The following is a 21,568-nucleotide window of genomic DNA, read 5'->3' as shown; positions in this document are numbered from 1 at the left end:
TTAAACTATTCCTACAAAAATGTTTGAAATTTGAATTCCTAACTGTAGCCTCAGGTGATGAACATGCACCTTCCATGAGTATGATTACAAATGGTTATAGATTGCTTTCCTTCCTTGATTAAATCTTGAATTTTAGCAAATCCAGCAGTGTCTTTTTACTTTCACACACACGCACACGTTAAAGTTTATATATAAATCAATAAACTTGGAGTTGGACTGACAAATTCAGCAATATGTTTCACCTGAAGAAGTTCATTTTTCATGAACCCAATTTTAGTCCACAAAAATGGATGATGGATTTAATAAAATAAACATTGTAAGTCACATGAAAAATTAAGTCAATAGACCAAAATAAAACATGCACAAGCTGACTGAAGTTCAGTGTTCTATACATGATAATCTCATATTCATTCTTGGTTGTTCCAGCCTCTTTACCAGCACGTGAGGAGGGCAACACCAAAGAGGACTCTGGCTAGGAATGGAAGTTGACTGGTTTCACCATCGTGTTTCCATGGGTTGGATCAAGAATAAAAAGCCGTTCTTGGCAAATCAAGCCTCTTGCATGCCTCCTGAATTCTGCAGAGCAGAGTTTCCACAACATGCATACTTTGTCAAGTTAGAGGGCTAACAAGTGGCCTGCTCAGCATGCCACTGCTGTGACTAAGGGATACCTTCTGGCCACCTTCCGGCATCCATCTAGGGTTACAGTACAAAGTTCTCCACTATTTGCTTAATCTGTTGAGTTGCCTTGTAGATAACCATGGCTGCTCTCCTGCAGTTTCACGAGTTTCCTCAGTCAGTGTGAACAAGGGACCGCCTTAATCATCAAAACAACATCCTGCAGGAGGTTCTGCAGTTTGTAGGCAGCAGTATATCATAGAGGGGGGGAAAGCTTGTATAGCTAATCCTGCAAATGTTAAGAAGCTCTGGGGAAGGCAATGGATACATACTACCCATCTGCGAGGTGACTAATCAGCAGAAAATACTTTTTCTAGAGCTGCCAAAGCAGCTACTATGAAGAAACTGCATCTGTACAGGTCATATTCTCACCGGCTGCAGGAGAGCTGCTATTATTCCTGTCTGAAGCAGCCTGAAGCTGGCTGGAGAATCTGCATTAACTATGGTTTTTTAAAGTGCCTTCGTTTGGTGCACAGGTCTGAAATTCCAAAGGTCCTCACTGCTATATATGTGTGTGTAAGTGTATAACAATAAATGGCTTGTGATGACATATATGTGTGTGTGTTTGTGTGCATGTGTGCAATATAAATGACGTGACAAAGATGTGTGTGTGTGTATATTCCGACTATCCTTTATAACAATATGAAATAATTATGAAGTTTATACTTCAGAAAAATATATAATCAGTCCAAGACTTTCCTTCCCAAAACATCATAAAGCTAAAAGAAATTTTAAAAGATTTTAAAAAGTCTGCTTCTCTGTTGTGATGCCACTCCTGATGCTATTCTGAGGCCCAAATCAGAAGGAAAGAACACTTCCTTCCATGAACAAAGATCTCTCACAGCTTTGCTTTGTCTTGACAGCTCATCTTTTGATAGCTGTCAGAGGAAAGCAGTGTCAAAAATATTGCAGGCTATCTGTTTAGATCCTTGGTCCAACACATACCTCCAAGAACATCGCCCAGGTAAGGCTACCTATTTTAGACTTGTGGAAGTCTGAAAGCCCAACTAGATTTTTTAAAGTACAAAAATACTTTTGGGGTGCATTCTTTTAAGGTGATCAACCTAGGACAGCCCCTCCAGCATCTTGCTTGGGCTCTCACTGTTTGGCAACCACTGTTCAGGATCTCTGAAAAGAAAAAAAAAGTAAAGGAGAAAAGGCCATGGCAAGCCATAAAGGGCTCATGATTGTAGTATGGCCCCCAACCCAGCGATTGTCACCCCAAAGTATTGTGTGGGCACTTGTGGGATGAGTGACACTGGCAGTAGACCAGGTAAGTTTGGTGGGGTTGTCACTCTTGTCAAGAGGGTTGGTATTCAAGGTATTCACAATGGCATTTGGGCTTGGATAATATGACAACCAACTGTGGGTATAGTAACCCCTACAATAAGCCATGAGTTGTTAAGGTAGATTGTTGCCCATGAACAATCCACTCTGCTGAAAATAGTCCAGGTTAGCCCAACCTGACAACCCACCATGACTTGTTGCCACAATGAGTTGTCAAATTGTGCAAATCTAGTTACTGTTAGTCTACTCAGCCTACTTTGATAAGATGAGAAAAATTAGAGTCTTATTTATTCCTAGATAATTGCTTCAACCTATTCCCTTTTGATTTAATCTTAGTCTTCAAAATTGGTTGGTTTTGGCTTTTTGCTGTGCAGCACATATTCCCTAACAAAGACATTGCAGTTGTTATGGCCTTAGCTCAGGCCTCTTTTTATTTATTTTTTTGGTCTTTCAAGATAAAAATCAGTCAACTTTACCTCCTTGTTACCAACACGCTGCATGGCATCACCCAAATGAAAGTAAAAGCGGCCATCATCAGTGCCAGGGTCTCCTGATTCTAGACCTTCCTAGATGAAAGAGCAATTATGATAGTTCCTCATTAATAAAACCAACACCAGATTCAGATGCACAGCTACTGGTGTAAATATACTAATAAAAGTGGGAACTGCCACAAAATATTCCAGCCAGTCATGTTCTTTTCCCAGATACTCTATTTAACCCCTTCCCCACCCTGGTTTTCCATGCTTTAGTTGCATGGATTCTATGTGTCAATTCTAGGGAAAAACAAATCTGGGATTTAGGTCCACCATTCTGCAGCTGACTGCCATCCAGTTTCAATGTATTAGTGAAGGCAAGAACTAAATAACACATCTGTTAAGGATATGACCTTTAACATCTGTAATTTCATGGCATTTTGATGCTTGAGTGAACATGGAAAACCTTAACCCAATATGTGAAACCAATGCAACTTTTTCAAATTGAATATCTTTATATACCCGCTTCCTGTTCCCATGCAATTACTTAGTTCCCATGTCAATTACCTATCATTTCTTTTTCCTTACCTTCTCTGCTATTGACCACCAACTCTATATGGGTAGTTCTGGAGGGGGAAAATTACCTTTCCCCTTCAAATGTTCACATGAGAAAATGGCCTTGTTAAAATATGCCTGCAACAGTAACTTTTACCAGGTGCAGGATGCTTTCAGAAGACCCATCTCAAAAATGGTTAAATGAACTGGTCCTAAAAGCAGAGTGGGCAGGAAAACAAGATATAACTTAATTGAGGTTATTTTAAGGACTTCAAATATTAAATGCCATTCATTTGATCCTGTATGTTGCATCTCTTCCTTCCCCTGCCAGTGTATTATGCTTTCCAAAAGAAGAAAAACAACATGATCCTAATACAAATTTTACTTTTAAATAGGGAATGCTTTCTTCAATCTTATTCTCTGCCTTCAGGATAAAGCCATAATGCACTTTAGCAAAGCCATCATTAGGAGCCAGGCTCAGAACCTGTGGGAGAGGAAAACAAAATCCATTATAACCATTATAAGGTTAAACTATAAGCCATTAAAACCAGTATAAGCTTTACCTCTGTAGTAATTCTGAGAGTCTTTCATTAATTTTGAGCAATATATTAAAAATTCTTGGCTCAAGAACAGTGTTCTTTCCATCAGATCAGAAGTTTCTGTCGCTCCATCAGTTATTTAAGGGCAGAGCTACAGACAGGGCAGCTTCACATGACATGCTGAGCCATCTTATCGATATACTATGCAGTGTGGGTGACCTGTTCATCATGGTGTGTCAGAAAGATGTGACACACCATGGCTGATGTTCAGCTGAAATATGAATTCCTGCACTGTGAGCCCATTTTCCATGTGCTGCCCTCTGGCATGTTCAAGAGCAAATCCTGGCCCTCTTCTGTGTGAGACCTTTAAAGTACTTGAAGAGAGCTACTTTATCTCCCCACCCCCGCAGTCTTCTCAGTGCTAAACACTGTAGAGAGTGGACCAATGACTGCTCATCATTGTTAGATTCTAATCAAGAAGAGCAGCAAGGGGGGGGGGGGCTGAAGCCTTTGAAGCTCCTTCAGCTATGACTATTGAAATTTCTCAGGTCAAGTGTGAGGACCAGTCTGTTTTGGAAGAGGAGAACAGGTTTTCAGGAAGGGAACGGAGCATTGTGAGACCCAGCACTTGACCCAGTGAAGAGGTGCTGGAAGAAATGAGCTGATCAAATCTAGCTTTCTGGCAGCAAGCGCTACCGTAAAGGCAAAGCCAGAAGCTTTACTGAAAGGAAAAACAACAGGGGAGTTTCTAGCTGAGAGTCTTTACATGAACAGAGGTTTTCTTTCCAGCTTTGGTAGAAGGCTGTTTAGAACTCAAACTATTTAGAAGGCTATTTTGTGGTTGCTGTTGTTAGTCACGAAGTCATGTCCAACCCATCGCGGCCCCATGGACAACATTCCTCCAGGCCTTCCTGTCCTCCACCATCCCACGGAGTCCACTTAAGCTCACACCAGCTGCTTCAGTGACTCCATCTAGCCACCTCATTCTCTGTCGTCCCCTTCTTCTTTTGCCATCTATTGTGCCCAGCATTAGGCTCTTCTCCAGGGAGTCCTTCCTTCTCATTAGCTGGCCAAAGTATTTGAGTTTCATCTTCAGGATCTGGCCTTCTAAAGAGCAGTCAGGGTTGATCTCCACAAGGACTGACCAGTTTGATCGCCTTGCGGTCCAAGGGACTCGCAGGAGTCTCCTCCAGCACCACAACTCAAAGGCCTCAATTCTTTGGCGCTCAGCCTTCCTTATGGTCCAGCTTTTACAGCCATACATTGCAACTGGGAAAACCATAGCCTTTTCTTGGCAGAGTGATGTCTCTGCTTTTTAGTATGCTGTCTAGATTTGCCATAGCTTTCCTTCCCAGGAGCAAGCGTCTTTTAATTTCTTGGGTGCAGTCCCTGTCTGCGATGATCTTGGAGCCCAGTAAAATAAAATCTGTCACTACCTCCATTTCTTCCCCATCCATTTGCCAGGAAGTGAGAGGACTGGATGCCATGATCTTAGTTTTCTTAATGTTGAGTTTCAAGCCAACTTTTGCGCTCTCCTCCTTCACCCGCATCAAGAGACTCTTTAGTTCCTCTTCACTTTCTGCCATTAGAGTGGTATCATCTGCATATCTGAGGTTGTTGATATTTCTCCCAGCAATTTAATTGCAACTGGAGATTCATCTAGCCCCGCCTTTCTCATGATGCGATCTGCATATAAGTTAAATAGGCAGGGAGACAGCATGCAGCCTTGCCAAACTCCTTTCTCAATTTTGAACCAATCAGTGGTTCCGTGTCCAGTTCTCACTGTTTCTCAAGAGACAAATAAGATGGTCAGGTACTCCTATCTCTTTAAGAATTTGCCACAGTTTGTTGTGATCCACACAATCAAAGGCTTTAGCATAGTCAATGAGGCAGAAGTAGATGTTTTTCTGGAACTCCCTAGCTTTCTCCATGATCCAGCGTATGTTGGCAATTTGATCTCTAGTTCCTCTCCCTCTTCGAAATCCTGCCTGTACTTCTGGTAGTTCTTGGTCCACATACTGCTGGAGCCTAGCTTGTAGGATTTTGAGCATCACTTTGCTAGCATGTGAAATGAGTGCAATGGTGCGGTAGTTTGAACATTCTTTGGCATTGCCCTTCTTTGGGATCGGAATGTAAACTGACCTTTTCCAATCCTGTGGCCACTGTTGAGTTTTCCAAATTTGCTGGCATATTGAGTGTAGCACATTTACTGCATCATCTTTTAAGATTTTAAATAGCTCAGTTGGAATACTGTCACCTCCACTAGCTTGTTGTTGCTCAGACTTCCTAAGGCCCATTTGACTTCATATTCCAGGATGTCTGGCTCGAGGTCAGTGACCACCCCATTGTGGTTATCAGGGACGTTAAGCTCTTTCTTGTATAGTTCTTCTGTGTAATCTTGCCACCTCTTCTTAATCTCTTCTGCCTCTGTTAGGTCCCTGCCATTTTGGTCCTTTATCATGCCCATCTTTGCATGAAACATTCCCTTCATATCTCCAATTTTCCTGAAGAGATCTCTGGTCCTCCCTATTCTATTGTTTTCTTCTATTTCTTTGCACTGTTCATTTAAGAAGGCATTCTTATCTCTTCTAGCTATTCTTTGGAATTCTGCATTCAGTTGGGTGTATCTTTCTCTTTCTTCCTTGCCTTTTGCTTCCCTTCTTTCCTCAGCTATTTGTAAAGCTTCCTCAGTCAGCCATTTTGCTTTCTTGCATTTCTTTTTCTTTGGGATGGTTTTAGTTGCTACCTCTTGTACAATGTTGCGAACCTCCGTCCATAGTTCTTCAGGCACTTTGTCTATCAGATCTAATTCCTTAAATCTGTTTGTCACTTCTATTGTATATTCATCAGGGATATGATTTAGGTCATACCTGAGTGGCCTTGTGCTTTTCCCTACTTTCTTCAATTTAGGCCTAAATTTTGCAACGAGAAGCTCATGATCTGAGCCACATTCAGCTCCTGGTCTAGTTTTTACTGACTGTATAGAGCTTCTCCATCTTTGGCTGCAGAGCACATAGTCAATCTGATTTCTGTGTTGACCGTCTGGTGATGTCCATGTGTAGAGTCGTCTCTCGGGTTGTTGGAAGAGCGTTTGCTATGACCATCGTATTCTCTTGACAAAACTCTACCAGCCTGTGCCCTGCTTCATTTGTACTCCAAGGCCAAACCTGCCTGTTATTCCGGTTATCTTTTGGCTTCCTACTTTAGCATTCCAATCCCCCATGATGATAAGGACATTTTGGGTGTTAATTCTAGGAGGTGTTGCAGGCCATCATAGAACTGGTCAACTTCAGCCTCTTCAGCACCAGTGGTTGGGGCACAGACTTGGACTATTGTGATGTTGAATGGTTTGCCTTGAATTCAAACTGAGATCATTCTGTCATTTTGGAGGTTGTATCCCAGTACTGCTTTTCCTACTCTTTTATTGACTGTGTTGGCTACTCCATTTCTTCTGAGGGATTCTTGCCCACAATGGTATACATGATGGTCATCTGAATTAAATTCACCCATTCCTGTACATTTTAGTTCACTGATTCCTAAGATGTCGATGTTCAGTCTTGTCATCTCTTGTATGACCACATCCAGCTTGCCTTGATTCATGGATTTTACATTCCAGGTTCCTATGGAGTATAGATCTTTGCAGCATCGGACTTTCCTTTTACCACCAGATACATCTGCAACTGAGTGTCCTTTCAGCTTTGACCCAGTCGCTTCTGGCGCTACTAGTACTAGCCCTCTGCTCTTCCCCAGTAGCATAATGGACACCTTCCGACCTAAGGGGATCCATGAAGGAGAGAAGGCTATTTAGAACACTATTATCTGTGGAGCTTAATAAAATAATTCTATTTTCAAAGGACTGTTCTGAGATTTGGAACCAGAGGAAGGAGGAAAGGTACAGTCTCATGACAAACATGCCTAATTCTTCCATTTGAGAAGAGCTTTGTTTTCAAAGTCCTGATCATCTTTGTTGCCCTCTTTTGAATCTTTCCAATTTGTCTGGATCATTCTTAAACTGTGGTGCCCAGAAATGGATGCAGTATTCAACCATTGAGGCCTAATCAGTATTGAGTAGGGAAGAACTAGTACCTCACATGATTTGAAAATGGTACTTCTATTAATGCAGTCCAAAATATCATTTGTCTTTTTTTGCAGTCATATCACTTCGTTGACCAATATTCAGCTTGTGATCTGTTCTGAGATACTTTGTAAAAAGGTTTGCTAAAGTCAAGATATATTGTGTCCACAGCATCCCCACAGTCCACCAGGCTAGTTATGCCACTGCAAATGAGATTAACAGCTTAGTCAAGAAAAAATTATTCTTGATAAATCCATGTTGACTCCTAGCAATTATTGCATTATGTTCATCACATTTGTACTTTGATTGCTTTATGATCGACTGCAGAATTTTCTTAGGGATTGATGTCAGACTGGTCTGTTGTTCCCAGGGTCTTCTTTTTTCCCTTTTAGAACAAAGGGATAATATTAGCCTTCCTCCAGTCATCTGGCACTTCCCCTACCTTCCATGGTTTCTTAAAGATAACAGACAGTGGTTTTGAGAGTTCTTCTGCCAGTTCTTTTATTACTGTAGGATGCAGTTCAGCAGGCCCTGGAGATTTGAACTCATTTAAAGTAATGAGGTGTTCCTTGACCATTTGCCTATCAATCTTAAACTGCAATCCTGCCCTTTCAGTTTTTACTTCACCTTTGCTGAGGAGTTAACAGACCTTTTTTGAGAAAATGGAGATAAAATAAGAATTGAGCAAGTCTGCATTTTCTTTGTCATGTTATAATTTTCCCATCCTCATTGAGTACCTGAACAACCATCTCTTTCCTCAGTCTTCTACTATGCACTTACCCAAAGACATTTTGTTGCTGTTTGCAGCTAATCTCAGCTCTTTTTCAGCTTTAACCTTCCCGAATGCACAGAGAAAAGCTGGCAGAATGTGCATGACCCATTTATAGCTTTGATGGGAATGGAAGTTCAGACAGTGAAGACGAAGGAGTTCTGGAATGTCAGCAAAGGACAGATTGGGATGCAACATGTCTTCACTGTCAGAGCAATATGACAGTGGAACCAGCTGCCCAGAGAGGTGGTGGGCTCTCCCACAGTAGAGACATTCCAAAAGACACTGGACAGCCATCTGAGTGGGATGGTGTAACGTGGTGTCCTGCAACAGCAGGGGCTTGGACTCGATGGCCTTCATGGCCCCTTCCAACCCTACTATTCTATGATTCTATGTTCTAAAAGGGTTGCACTTGGAAGCACTCATCGATGCTGCACTCATCCTGGATCTTCAGGTGGTAAGCAGTGGCAAGTCTTTTATCTGCATAGTTAAGTTTGGTGCAACAGCTGTAAAGGTTGCAGCTAAGTTTACTTTTAGACTGCCACAATGTGGGGCTGCTCCTGAATCTGGAAGTTTCAATTTGTGCAGATAGCAGCACCATGGGACTGTCTCAACATGCCATTGGCCCAACACTTGTAAAAGCACACAGTTTTGTTTTGCTTTGGTTTTGTAACCACGGTGTTCTAAAAGTGACCAGATCAGTGATCAATATTTAAATTACATTTTAAATTACATATTTGAAAGGATCTCACCTCCTCATAAACTGTTTTGGCATTACTATTGTCTCCAATCAAAAGGTAACCCACTCCAAGGTTGTTCTTGAATGAAGTATCATTGGGAAACAAATTCACCAGTTTTTGCAGTGTAACTAGTGAACCTCTCATGTGACCTAATTTGATTGGACAAAGAAAGCAGCAACGTGGTTACAAGTAGCAGTGATTATAGATAATGTATGCTCACCAGTTAAATTTGGCTAAAATTATCAGAATTGATAGTAAGAGTGTACATTGCTAATCACTAATAATGCAGAACATGAATGTAAATGTAAAACACATAGTTATTTTGCTCATGTATTACTTTACTGATTTTAAGAACAGCCAGTCTTATGGAGACCTCTTGTGGAGAGTTTTTGTATCACCATTCTTTTGAAGCATGATGCTCCATAAAAATGGATTCACAGCACTGATAGGTGAACTGCCAATTAATCCCCAGTTCATTTAAGCGTTTATTTAAAGGTGCAATTTCAATGCATCAACTACAGGTATCGATAAAATGAAATTAGTCCAAATAGGCACAATAATCAAACTTCTAGTCTCACAGGAAGACAATGCCTCACAGTATTCACTGACATTTTATGATATCAACCTTTAAATAATGTATCTAAATTATGGATGAGCTGCTATCTTCCCCATCATCCTGGAAGACTCACAACTTTACCTATAAGATTAACTTCATGTTAATGCCACCAGGAAGACCAAAAATGTTGAAATGCATTTGGTAACTATATATTGAATTATTTCTTGCATGAATACTTCTGTGATCTGTATAATAATAATCACAGATCTGTGATCTGTATAATAAAAATTTAGCCTGGAGGTTTCACATCTCAACTTCTGGAGTGCTCCAATCTTTCCCAATGGGGACATGTAGTAGAGTTACTCACCCCTGGATGAAGTTGATGGAAAAGAGCAAGGAAGGGGCAGTGCACTAGCAGTGAACTAAAGTCTAGACTCCTCTGTGGATAACAACTATGAACTCATGGAAGTCTTTAATTTTTTAATAACTTACAGAACACAGCAATTTAAAATGCACTGGCATGGTACACAGTTTGGCAATTGCTTAATTCAGAATAGAAGAATTAACAGCAACACCAATTTGAAGTATTTGAAATGTGTGTGCATGCATGCACACGAACATGAGCATTCATTAGATTGGAACTGAGTATTTACACATATTTGAAATGTTCTAGTTCCATTCTGTACCAAGTAGTCAACTTTCAAATGCAAATTACCATGACATGTCATATATCTAAATAGTATAAAATAAATAATCTTCCTTGTCTATTATCAAAAGCTATTTAATAGCCAACATTAGCGTACGGTATCCATCAAACAATGTCAAATATCATACAGTAATGGTCTTCCAGCTATCTTCCAGAAAACTTTGTTTAAAAGTGTATCAGCCTGTATAATGCTGATTGTCCTCTATTAAGGGGTATTATTATTTGTGTTCTCTCATAGGTTGGCCCAGTACTGCTCCAAGTGTGGGCCTTGATCAAGGATGGGGATGAGGCCACAGTCTAAAGTCAATGGGATGACTCTCCTGGCATCCATGCATATGCAGTGCCCATTCACATATGTAAGTACAGATATGAGAAACTTACCAAGAAACTGCTGCCTATCTGCTCGTCGTTTCAGGGTCAGTTTTATCAGATCATTGGGAACATTTGGTAGAGTAGCCACCTCACCATATGTACTGATCGACTGCTGTAGCATTTCATTGCTTCTCATTTTCTCAGCCAAGTCATCCTCACTCTGTATGTGATCATAAAGCATTCATGAAATCACCCATGAACTTTTTGATCTTAACTTTAAAATTAGTGGGCAGCAGTTGGATTACATATTTTATATTTAATTAGCCATCACCTATAGAAAAAGGGGTTAAAATGTTTGACATTCATAACATTTATATGAAACAATATGCATAATTCCAGGTTGTGCAAATATGTTATGGATTCAAGCTAGAACTTATTACAAACATCAACATGTCCACCAAATTCCATGGAAAATATTTTAAAAGCTGTTGAACATACTTTTTGTAGGGATCCCCAAACCTTTTGTATTGTGACAGGCACACTCCAAATTGATAGAGTGTTGAAGGCCCTTTCACAAAATAGCTGCTCTGTAGGTTTGCCTATTCATGAAAAGGCTTCCATGCTGGCATGGATGGTTATAAAACATGAATTTCCCAGAATGGAAACCGGGGACAGTAACAGAAAAGTAACTTGTCCAAGAAACTAAGTGCAGAAGCTGGGTATAATCTCCAATAGAAAAAGCCACCCTTTAACTTCCAAATGAAGATGGCATTGGAGGGCAACACTTTCCTTTGCTGCATGCCAGCTACCCAGTTAATGAAAAACATCTTAAGGGTCAATATAAAAGTAAGGAGGAGCAAGGTGCCTTGGGGTTCAAAAATGTGTCCATGCATACATTGCTGCTCATGGATACCTCCTTTGAGAACCCAGCTCTAAAACCAGCCAGAATGCTTACCTTAAAAAAAGGGAACACATTTTAATAGCACGTGTTTTCCCCTTTTCTGATTTTCTGAGGTGCCTTAAATGCTTTTTAATTTGGAAATAATCAAATTAACCTTTAGACAACCATATGGTACTGGTTCAAAGGTAGTATAATTCATTTCATTTCAATTCATTTCAATGACAGTAGAATGACTTTGCAGAATGGGGAGTTTTTATAGCAAGTTAGTTTGAAGGACTACAAATTGAAGACTATTGGTGTGAGGTAGGGTGGGGTTAGACTGCTGTCTATTGAAGAAATGACAAGAGGGAACTCACCCTTTTCCCATTATGTAATTTCAGGCAAAGAGATTAGGGTGTGTGTTCATGTTATTTTAGGGCTACTTAATCTGAGGTATGTTAGAATAGAACTCTGAGAATGCCATCGCTTACTCACATGTAACACAAGAAGCAGAGATGCATCCAAAGGAGGAAAGGCAGGAGGTCTCTAGCCTCTAACCTTCATGAATTATTAAGGCATTATGTCACCTGCTCCTTTCTTTCAGAAAAAGCTGGCTGTTAAAGGAGCTGGAAGGAATCAGTGTTGACATTAAGCAATTCTTGCTTAACCAAATACAATTTTTATTGGTCAGAATAAAATGCACTGTACTCATGAAATTAGAGGGTCCTTTTAAAGATATACCCTAGGCCATTAATGCAAAATTGAAGTTTTCAGTCATCTCCTTGCCTATTTTCATCTCTGCTTTCCTGGGTGTACCTCTTGCTGCTGACCATCTTTTGAGCCAATCTTTGACAGGCATTTCAATCTAATCCACTCAAAATTTCACATGCAATCAAGGTGAAAAATAATTCCAGGCCCAGATTAGCACATGGTGATGACTGGTCTGCATATGATCAGTTCATCTGAGGATGACAAGAAAATTATTGTAGTACAAATGGTCATCTGAATGTGCCATTAAATAAACATGTTAATTGTATTAGATTGTTCCACTGAATTCCCTGCCTTTCAGGGTAGTTTTAAGGAGTCATAAGGAAAAATGAATCAATGAAGAGAGCCTTCCCACTGTACAGAGGGGAACCGTCTCTTGCTCAGTGCAGGCTTCTCAGATTGATTTTTCCAATTCTGAGGAGCAGCAAGAGGGGTGGAGAGAACTTGACCGTTTCAAGGTTAGCTAGTGAAGTTTCTCAGGCTGGGCATGAGAATCTGCCTGCCTTGGAAAGGGAAAGTTTTCAGGGTAAGAGGAGGAAGCAGATGCAATAAGAACTCTTTGACCCACTCAGTCACAAGGAGAAATGAGCTGCCGGATTACAAAGTATCAGACATTCCCACTGCCTAGCTCTCAAGCAGAAAGAGCCAGCCTGCAGCAGGAGTTGGATGCTCTACCAAAAGAGAGGGACTGAAAGGGAAAGAAAAGTTTCAGTTTGCATTCAACTCTTTACATGGGCAGATGCTTCTTTCTCAACTTTAACAGAAGGGTATTTAGAGTTTATACTGTTCTGTAATATATTAAGTTTCAATAAAAGAATCACACATCAAAGGGGTTATCTTGAGTTTGATTAACAGAAAGAAAAGAGGAAAGGGACCAGCTCAAAATACCCAACTTTTCCTCCAGCCTACATGGAACTCTACTTTGGTTCTAAGCCAAGACATTTAGCCTCCTTTTATATGTCTATTGAAATTGCTGTAAGTCGACACAGAACAACAACAAAGGAAGATTAAAAAACATAAAATAGCCCCAAATGTAGCTTAGGGGATAGACTTGCAGTGTTGTTGGCTTTTGTAAAAAATAAATCCACTTAAATCCACTTAATGCTTTTGAAATGAAAGGCTGTTATGCATGTGCTGGTGCGGTGTAGTGTTTAAGAGCATGGGTCTGGGACTCAGCACACCTGGCTTCTAGTCCCTGTTCAGCCATAGGGCCAACTGAGTGACTTTGGGCTAGTCTCAGCCCAGCCTATCTCACAGGGTTGTAGTTGAGGGGATAAGATTAAGAGCAGGGGAGTGGATAATAATGGGTTGAGTTCATTAGAAAAAAACAGGCTAAGAATCAAATAAAAAAAATACAGACATATTGAACTAGACAATTCGACTTCCAATAAATAGCTTTTTTCACATTTTACCTGAGCTTTTCCATATCTTGCTCGTGGACTTTGAGGATACTTGCTTACTAATTTTTCAAATTCTTTCAAAGCTTCCTCTGCTTTCCCCTGAAAGTTAGATATATATTATCTAAGTAATTTGCTCTATAGAAAAAATGTTAGCATCCAGAATTATTCAATCATCAAGTAAAAATGCCAAAAAGTGATTAATAAATTTTGATATCATTTAGTAAAATTGTGAGCCGTCCAGAGCCAGAAGTGATTGAACAGCCTAGAAAAATCCTAAATAAATAATAAATAAAATTGCTTGTGGAGACATACAGAAAACATAGCAATGTTGACCAACTTGTAGCCTTTCAGATGCTTTGGCCTACAAACTTTCATCACCAGTAACTATGCAGGCTAGGGTTGATGGGAGTTGTAGGCAAAAGCATCTAGAGGAACACAATTTGCCCAAATGTTCTGGAGGGTACTTGGTGCAACTATGTTGGAGTTAACAAACATTATACACTTAAATAAAAGCAAGAATGTACCATTTTTATACAAAGCATATGTTAACAACTATATTATTAGATGGTTGCTCAAAGGGATTTCTTTCATGCATGACAACCAGGAAAGTATCCAAAACTTTGCAGATGGTTTCAACTGAACATCTAGGGTAAATTTGGAATATTTGAAATATATATATTTCTAATTTAGAAATATAATTTCTAAATGACCATGAGTCATTTATAGCCAAAGAGCACAACGCTGATTCTCTTTCAGCTTGACTATTTAGCAAAAACTCCTTCTGTTTTCTTCATTTGAACACAACTGATTTAGACTTTCTAGGCTTACCTTTTTACGGAGCTTTTCTGCAGCATCAAGCTCAACTTTAATGCCCTTATCAAATTTATTGAGCAATTTTGGTTTCTTCTTCTTAGCTAGAAAAAGAAACAAAGGATTTCCCAAAAAGTTTTCAAACACTGAAAAAGATGCATTTTAGGTGCACAATAATTTAACTTAAATCATTCATGTCAACAGGTTCCACTTTCACGCTATTGGGCAGTATCTGCCTACTGTAAATGCCGTTGCGCCAGCAGAAACTAGGCTGAACTATGCACAAGATGAGAAACCAGCTTTTTACAGCTGCACAAACACGAGTGCAATCACCTACATGTGTGCAATGTTCTTGTGCGGTGGAATGATCCAGCTACACTCCTCTAGCATTTCTTACATTTTCAAAATAGCACCATTGGATGCTGCCCACTATCTTAAGAATACTGGAAGCATTCCAATAAAAATATTATCCACATAAAGTCTTGAATAAAATATTAAAACTGACCAGGTTGTATCTGACAGCTGAATGGGAACCACTTGCTGAACAGAAACTGTTGGTGGAATAGATTTCTGCCCTGCAACCCCAGCCCCTATGCACCCCGAACTCTGATCAGGAAGGGACTCTACAGAAGGGAGAACTAGAAGTCCTGTTCATGTGAACTATACGAAATCTAACTAACTAAAGGCACAACCCTTTGGAGATGCCCATAGCCTCCCAACCTTCTGATTGTTGCAGTCACCTGGGAGGGAAGGAGTAAGCTGAGGAGGAAAGGGTTAAGCCTCCTCCCCTCTGCTCTACAGCTGTTCACCCAGTCATCACCATGTAGCAATTTGCCTTTTAAAAAACCTTCTACTAGTGCAAATGCGCTTTCTAAAAAGCAAAAATGCTGTGTGAGGTGGTGGTGGGGGACAAAGCCAAAGATGAGAAGCAGTTTTTTTCCTGACAATATCAAATGGATCTCATTGCTTTGCCTTTCCTATCCATTTCCCTTCATTTAGTTTAATTTTTAAACTGGAGTGTATATCATCATCATCATCCTGGTAAGCTCCATGGCTTGATTAAAAATAGAATAAATATTCATTACAGCTTGTCTGATTAATCAACTGAAATGTATTTAATTAGATAACAGCCTGATCAAGATGAATTAGCTAAACATTGCTAGGTTGCAATCTTGAGGCTGCTAGATGCTGTCTTGAAGGCCATAGGAGACATTGGTTTCCCCGTTCCAACCCTAAAAATGCATTCTGAGGTCAAACCTTGGACTCCAACTATGAACACTACCTTTGCCCTCACAGTCAGTAAAGAAAGGAGCAGAGAAAGGAGAAGTGCAGCTTTGCTGGGTTATGAGGAATGCTGGTAGAGTTCCATCCCTTCCTCCTCAAGAAGAGGGGTAAAAGACCTTGATGGCCAAAACCAGCCAGTCTTATGCAAGTATAAAGAGGATGTCCACAATCTTCTTAGTTAAAATAGTTATGGAGGAATTTTGCAAATGGAAAATGCTACGTTGAAGAAGAATCATGAGATTTCCAGGGCATGGGGTCAGCTTATCTGAAGGATCACCCCTCTCCATGTATACTTGCCCATACCCTACGATATCATTCAGCTGTCATTTTCCAGATACCTCTGGCAAAGGAAGGGTGGAGGTGGCTACTAAGATAAGGACACTTCCTGTTGTGGCACACCAGTTGTGGATTCAAAAGAAACTTACTTTTTCAGTGTCAGATGAAGACCTTATTTTTCCAGATGTATTTGGTTTTAGTTTCTCATAATTTGAATCTGTTACTGTATTTTAAAGCTTTACACTACTGCAAGGTTTTATTTTTATTTGTTTGTTTTTTCAATTTATATCCTGCCTTTTTCCTACAAAGGGCCCAAGGCAGCTTACATCTCCTCCGCCATCTCCTCCCACAACAACAACCCTGTGAGGTAGGTTGGGCTGAGAGTCTGTGACTGGCCCAAAGTCACCCAGTTGGCTCCATGGCTGAGCGGGGACTCGAACCCAGATCATCTGAGTCCCAGTCCCATGCTCTTAACCACTACACCACAGTGGCTCTCATTTTTACTTTTATTTTTATTGTATATTGCTGTTTTAAACTTTGTTACTTTTCTATTATAATTTAGGAAATTGCACTTGGTGATTTTAATTGTTGTGAACTACCCAGAAAACTATTGCAATTGATGGTATAGAAATGTCATAAATACATACATACATGTGTATAATGAAGACTAAACTAAGGCTTTCATTTTGAAGATACAGAACAACACAGAGGAAAAATACAGTCTTTGCATTCACTGCAATTATAGTAACATTGTTGTAAGTAGCTTCTAGTCAGAATCCAAAGATGCAGTGCCTTTCCCCTAAACCCACACTTTTCCAGCCTGCTTTCCATACATGTTTCCGAGGTCATTGTAATCCACTGGACCACTTTATTTATTTATTTATTTATTTATTTATTTATTCATTCAATTCATATCCTGCCTTTTTCCTACAAAGGGCTCAAGGCAGCTTACATCATTCTCCTCCTCCATCTTATCCCCACAACAACCCTGTGAGGTAGGCTGGGCTGAGAGTCTGTGACTGGCCCAAAGTCACCCAGTTGGCTCCATGGCTGAGCGGGGACTAGAACCCAGATCGTCTGAGTCCCAGTCCCATGCTCTTAACCACTACACCACACTGTCTGGGCTTTTGTCAGGGATTCAGCTCAGTCTATGGGTATAGTATGGATGGTGAAAAGGCTACAAGGATTATGGATCAAGTAACTAACAATACCTTACCTTAAAGGATTTGTCTAAGCAAGTGAGCATTATAGCATTACAGCTATTATTAAAATATAACTGGTCTTATAAAATGTGTAAAACAGACATTTAGGATTATTTGAGTTCATTTCCCAAGATTTTGAAGGCATTGTTTTATGGATCCCTTCCAAGAACACCCATATGCTTCAGGACTTTGCGTTGGTAAGCCACCATATGGTATCATATTCTGGAACTAACAGGGAAATGACAGGCTTCTGCATGTGCCTGTGTGGTATAACAGGGACACGAAATGTAGCAAGGAAGCATTGAAAGTCAACATTGCTACCTTACGTAGCAATTCTTTCTGTTTTCCTTGGTAAACAGAAAGAATTCCTGGGTAATGGAATAGTAGTTAAAAGAAAATAATTATGGTCCTTTAATTCTATAGTGATGTTATTTACTTTTCATAAAGAATTAACATACTAGACCATAACTACATATTATGATGCAACACTGCCCAGTCTCTTCTCTTCCTACCTCTGGTATTATCTACAGCAAGGAAGGGCAATTAAGTGGATCTCCAGCTGTTTTGGAACTCAACTTCCAGAATTCTTGACCACTGGCCATGCTTCCAGGAGCAGAGGTCCAAAACATCTGGATAGCTACTTTTTGTCCATTCCTGCTCTACAACAAACTTTGTGCCTTCCAAGGTTGTTGAACTGCCACTCCCATAACTCCCAGCCAGCATGACCAGCCAGGTGGGGGAAAGCTTCCTTAGAAATATTAACAAAGGAGATCTAGTGTGGTAAAATGGTTGGCACATCAGACAGACCAGGAAGACCTGGTTCTGCCACAAACCTGAAGAAGAGGAGACAAAACAGAGATGTATAAAATTGTGTATGGTGTGAAGAAAGTGCATAGGGAGACTTTTTACTTCCTTTCTTATAGAACGGGAGCCCAGGGTCATTCCACAAAGCTGATTGGTGGGAAATGCAGGTCAGTTCACATAGAGCACAGTTAAGCAATAAAATTCACTACAAAATATATTGGCTGCTATCAGTTCAGATGGCTTTAAAAGAGGACTAGATGTATTCATGCAGCTAAAGGCTATCAATGCCAACTGGCATTGGTGGCCATATGCTGACTCCAGTAGCAGAGGCAGTATGCCTGTGTACACCAGTTATTGGGAAACACACATAGGAGGCTGTTTCCCAAAGGTAGATTGTCCTTGTGTGAATGGAATGGTGGACTAGATGAATCCTCGGTCTGATCCAGCAGGGCCCTTCTTATAGCCTTATTACTAGCTGACCTTAAAGCTTTTGTGAAGGTTCACGCTATTAAAATTAAATTGTTAATAAATGAAATGAACAGTGGTCTCTAGAGTATGCAGAAGAGTAGTGTATTCATTTTGTCAGTACTCTCTCTTCTAAAGGAAATTAATATCAGTTTTTATATTTGTAGCCACTTTTAAACAAGGGGCGGCATAGAAATGTTCTAATAATAATAATAATAACAACATTAAACATATGAGTCAATTGGAATTACCAGTAGAATTTTGGCCCCAGGATTTTAGTATCAAATGACAAGTATTACAAACTTGATGCTAAGGGCACTTCCTGTGCTCAGGCCATGGACAAACCAGATGCAATGTGGGGGATTTCTGACATCTTTTTCTTTGGTTAAAAGCATTTCTTGTAGTTGGGTGATATGGAGCAGTGCCATGGTGGTGGGAAGAGGGATCAACCTCTTCCTCTATATCATTGTCCAGACTTAAGTCATTTCACCAGAAGAGACAAGAACAGTGTAATTACATCAAATTAGGACTGCACAGCTGTTTTAAGTGAGAGAAAATTGTATTTATTGTTTATTATTAAAGAAACATCTCCCACTGTTTTCATCTCACTGTTCCATCCAGGAAACAGCCCCCAGAGCAGGATGGAGATAAAAGTTAGAAGGTAGTACAGATATCCCATGTTGAATCTATGTTGCCCTTATAAGGCAATTGTAGCAGTAGTATTTCTACAGCGCCTGTAACTGAAGATTTCTGGGCAGTTCACAACATTTTAATTCATCCATTCGGATTTCAACCAGGCCTGAACCTGCTTAGTTTCTACGATTAGACAGGATCAGTCACTTCAGGCTGTACCAGGAGTAGCCAAACTGAGGTTCAGGAGCCACATGTGGGTCTTAGAGTTTATTTTGGGGCTCGCTGCTCACCACCACAGGTGTCTACTCGCTGCTTACCACCCACCGCTGCTGCCTGTGGGTGCCCATTCGCCGCTTGCTGCCACCGCCAACAGGCACTCACTTGCAGCTTTCAAAATCTGATATTTACTGTATGTGGCTTTTCTGTTGAGCAAGTCTGACCACCCCAGGCTATATAGAAGCTGTTGTGTGCTTTCTCTACCCCAGCTCTAGTTTTGTACTGACAGAACAGTTTGTGTTTATGAACAACCCACTTCTTCAATAACTTACCCTTTTCCTGCTGCTGTGTTTCTTTTTCATTTTGTCCTGGAATACATAAAGCAAAATTTTGCTACATTATCATGTGCACACGTGTGCACATTTACACACGTGTGCACATGCACATCCACACAAGTTCCATTTGTGCATCCTGACAGAATTTTTACTAAAATAATCCAATGCCAAAGTATAAAAGAATTTAGCTATAATGTGCAGAGATTTAAAATGCAGAGATTTGATCATGCCCTAACATGACCTGAAGTTCATACCAATCACCTTCCCAGTCCAATTGATGCATCTGATAAAGAAGACTTTTGTTTGTATTGTCATTCCATAATAAACACATTAGTTTTAAGGGGTTTATTTGTTTTGGTCATCTTCTAGCTGTAATAGATTAAAACTAGTTCTCTCTCATAGTTTGTATACATTTCAGATGGCAGGATATATTTTTTTGGGTGCATTGTTTACAGAATGCTGCAACTGTAGCTCAGAGTTTGATCTGGTTTATATATACCAGCTACCCAACCCCTCCACACACACTTTTGATTCCTATATGTGAGGCAATATGTGTATTCAAGATCTGGCCAAAGTCATGTGTAATCAACGAACAACTTTCCAGTTTCCACGTGGGAACTATGCAAAGAAGCTGCCATGATTTATCAGCAGTCTCAGTAACAGCTTTATTCCTTCTAATGCATGTAGAAATTTTGGAGGCAAAACTTTCCATGAGATTCAGCAACTGAGGTGTGAATATACATTTCCACCTCCCATTCTGATCAGCCTCCCACACCCTGCAAGCAAACCCTGCTATTTGTAGTTTTTTAAAGATACAGAAAATTTTAATCCACACATTTAAAGTGCCCTACATCCTCTTCAACAATATCAGTTCAAGAGATTATAATGGTTATTAGAAAGAAGTCTTTTTACATTCATGATAGTTTCATTTTAACATCTGACTCTCCAAACTGAATATTAACTTGTTGGCATCCTAGGGTTGATTGTGCCATCATAACCATTATCCAGTGTACCATGTGAAGGATATTTAGGAAAAGATAGCCTTGTTCATTTGTTACAGAAGTGTTCTCAAGAGGTCTTGTGACATATTAAGAACTAACACATTCATCATGCCATAATATATCTGTCAGTCCCTGAAGTGCCAGGAGACACTGTGGTGGTCATTGTGAAGCAAGTTCTTCTGTTATATTGAATATAAGTTTCAATCCTGTTCTTACTATAATACAGCTCAGCCATGTGCTGGCAGTTGGTCTCTTCATGATGGCCAATGAGTTATCTCCAGTCCTGTCCTTTTCCTGCTCATACTAAGCACTTTCACTTTTTCCAAGCCTTATCACCAAAGCACTTTTTCCAGTGTGAGCTACTCTTGATATAATACATAAAACAAAGGCAAGTACACATAGCACTAACTCGTCGTTTCTTCAATCCACAGTTTGGTGCCCTAGCTTAAATTTGCCTGGCAGAAAGTATGGTATGTTTTCTCAATTCCTGGGTCATTCTGTTTCCTTCTCCCTTTACTCCCTCCCTCCATGTATTCCAAATGCCTTTCTGGTACCATAGTACAGCTGTGTAGAACAGTTGGGCTGGGTTTACTGCTTTGTAGCCTGGTGAAACAACACATGGTTCTAGTTTCATACGTAACAGTAACTCATGGTTTAAACAAACAAACCATGGATTGTCTTTCTGGGTTATTCGTGGTTAATAAATCATGGTTTGTTAGCAGGGCCATTTTCACACATCACAACTAAGAATTCAAGAACACATACAATGGGTTAGTGTTGTGTGTAAAACCAGTCAAAATTTTG

General features: G+C 40.0%; 1 protein-coding gene across 12 annotated transcripts in view; it reads right to left on the bottom strand.

Moving 5' to 3' along the window:
• The window catches only part of ASPH (aspartate beta-hydroxylase), a 164,171-nt gene that overhangs the window by 54,209 nt on the left and 88,394 nt on the right, over positions 1-21,568 (bottom strand). For all 12 annotated transcript variants that reach the window (XR_006414046.1, XM_044423800.1, XM_044423791.1 and 9 more), the window contains 7 exons: positions 19,761-19,796; positions 14,567-14,652; positions 13,751-13,837; positions 10,760-10,910; positions 9,129-9,265; positions 3,379-3,477; positions 2,442-2,531 (listed from right to left, as the gene is read on the bottom strand). Coding sequence is in view for 11 of the 12 variants with exons in the window: in XM_044423800.1 (XP_044279735.1) it covers positions 2,442-2,531; positions 3,379-3,477; positions 9,129-9,265; positions 10,760-10,910; positions 13,751-13,837; positions 14,567-14,652; positions 19,761-19,796 (686 nt within the window). In the remaining variant the exon portion in view is untranslated. The remainder of the gene's footprint in view (positions 1-2,441; positions 2,532-3,378; positions 3,478-9,128; positions 9,266-10,759; positions 10,911-13,750; positions 13,838-14,566; positions 14,653-19,760; positions 19,797-21,568) is intronic.

Source organism: Varanus komodoensis, unplaced genomic scaffold, assembly GCF_004798865.1.
Source record: "Varanus komodoensis strain SLA01 unplaced genomic scaffold, ASM479886v1 scaffold14_1, whole genome shotgun sequence".
Taxonomy (NCBI): domain Eukaryota; kingdom Metazoa; phylum Chordata; class Lepidosauria; order Squamata; family Varanidae; genus Varanus; species Varanus komodoensis.
This window is presented reverse-complemented; position numbering and strand designations above follow the sequence as displayed.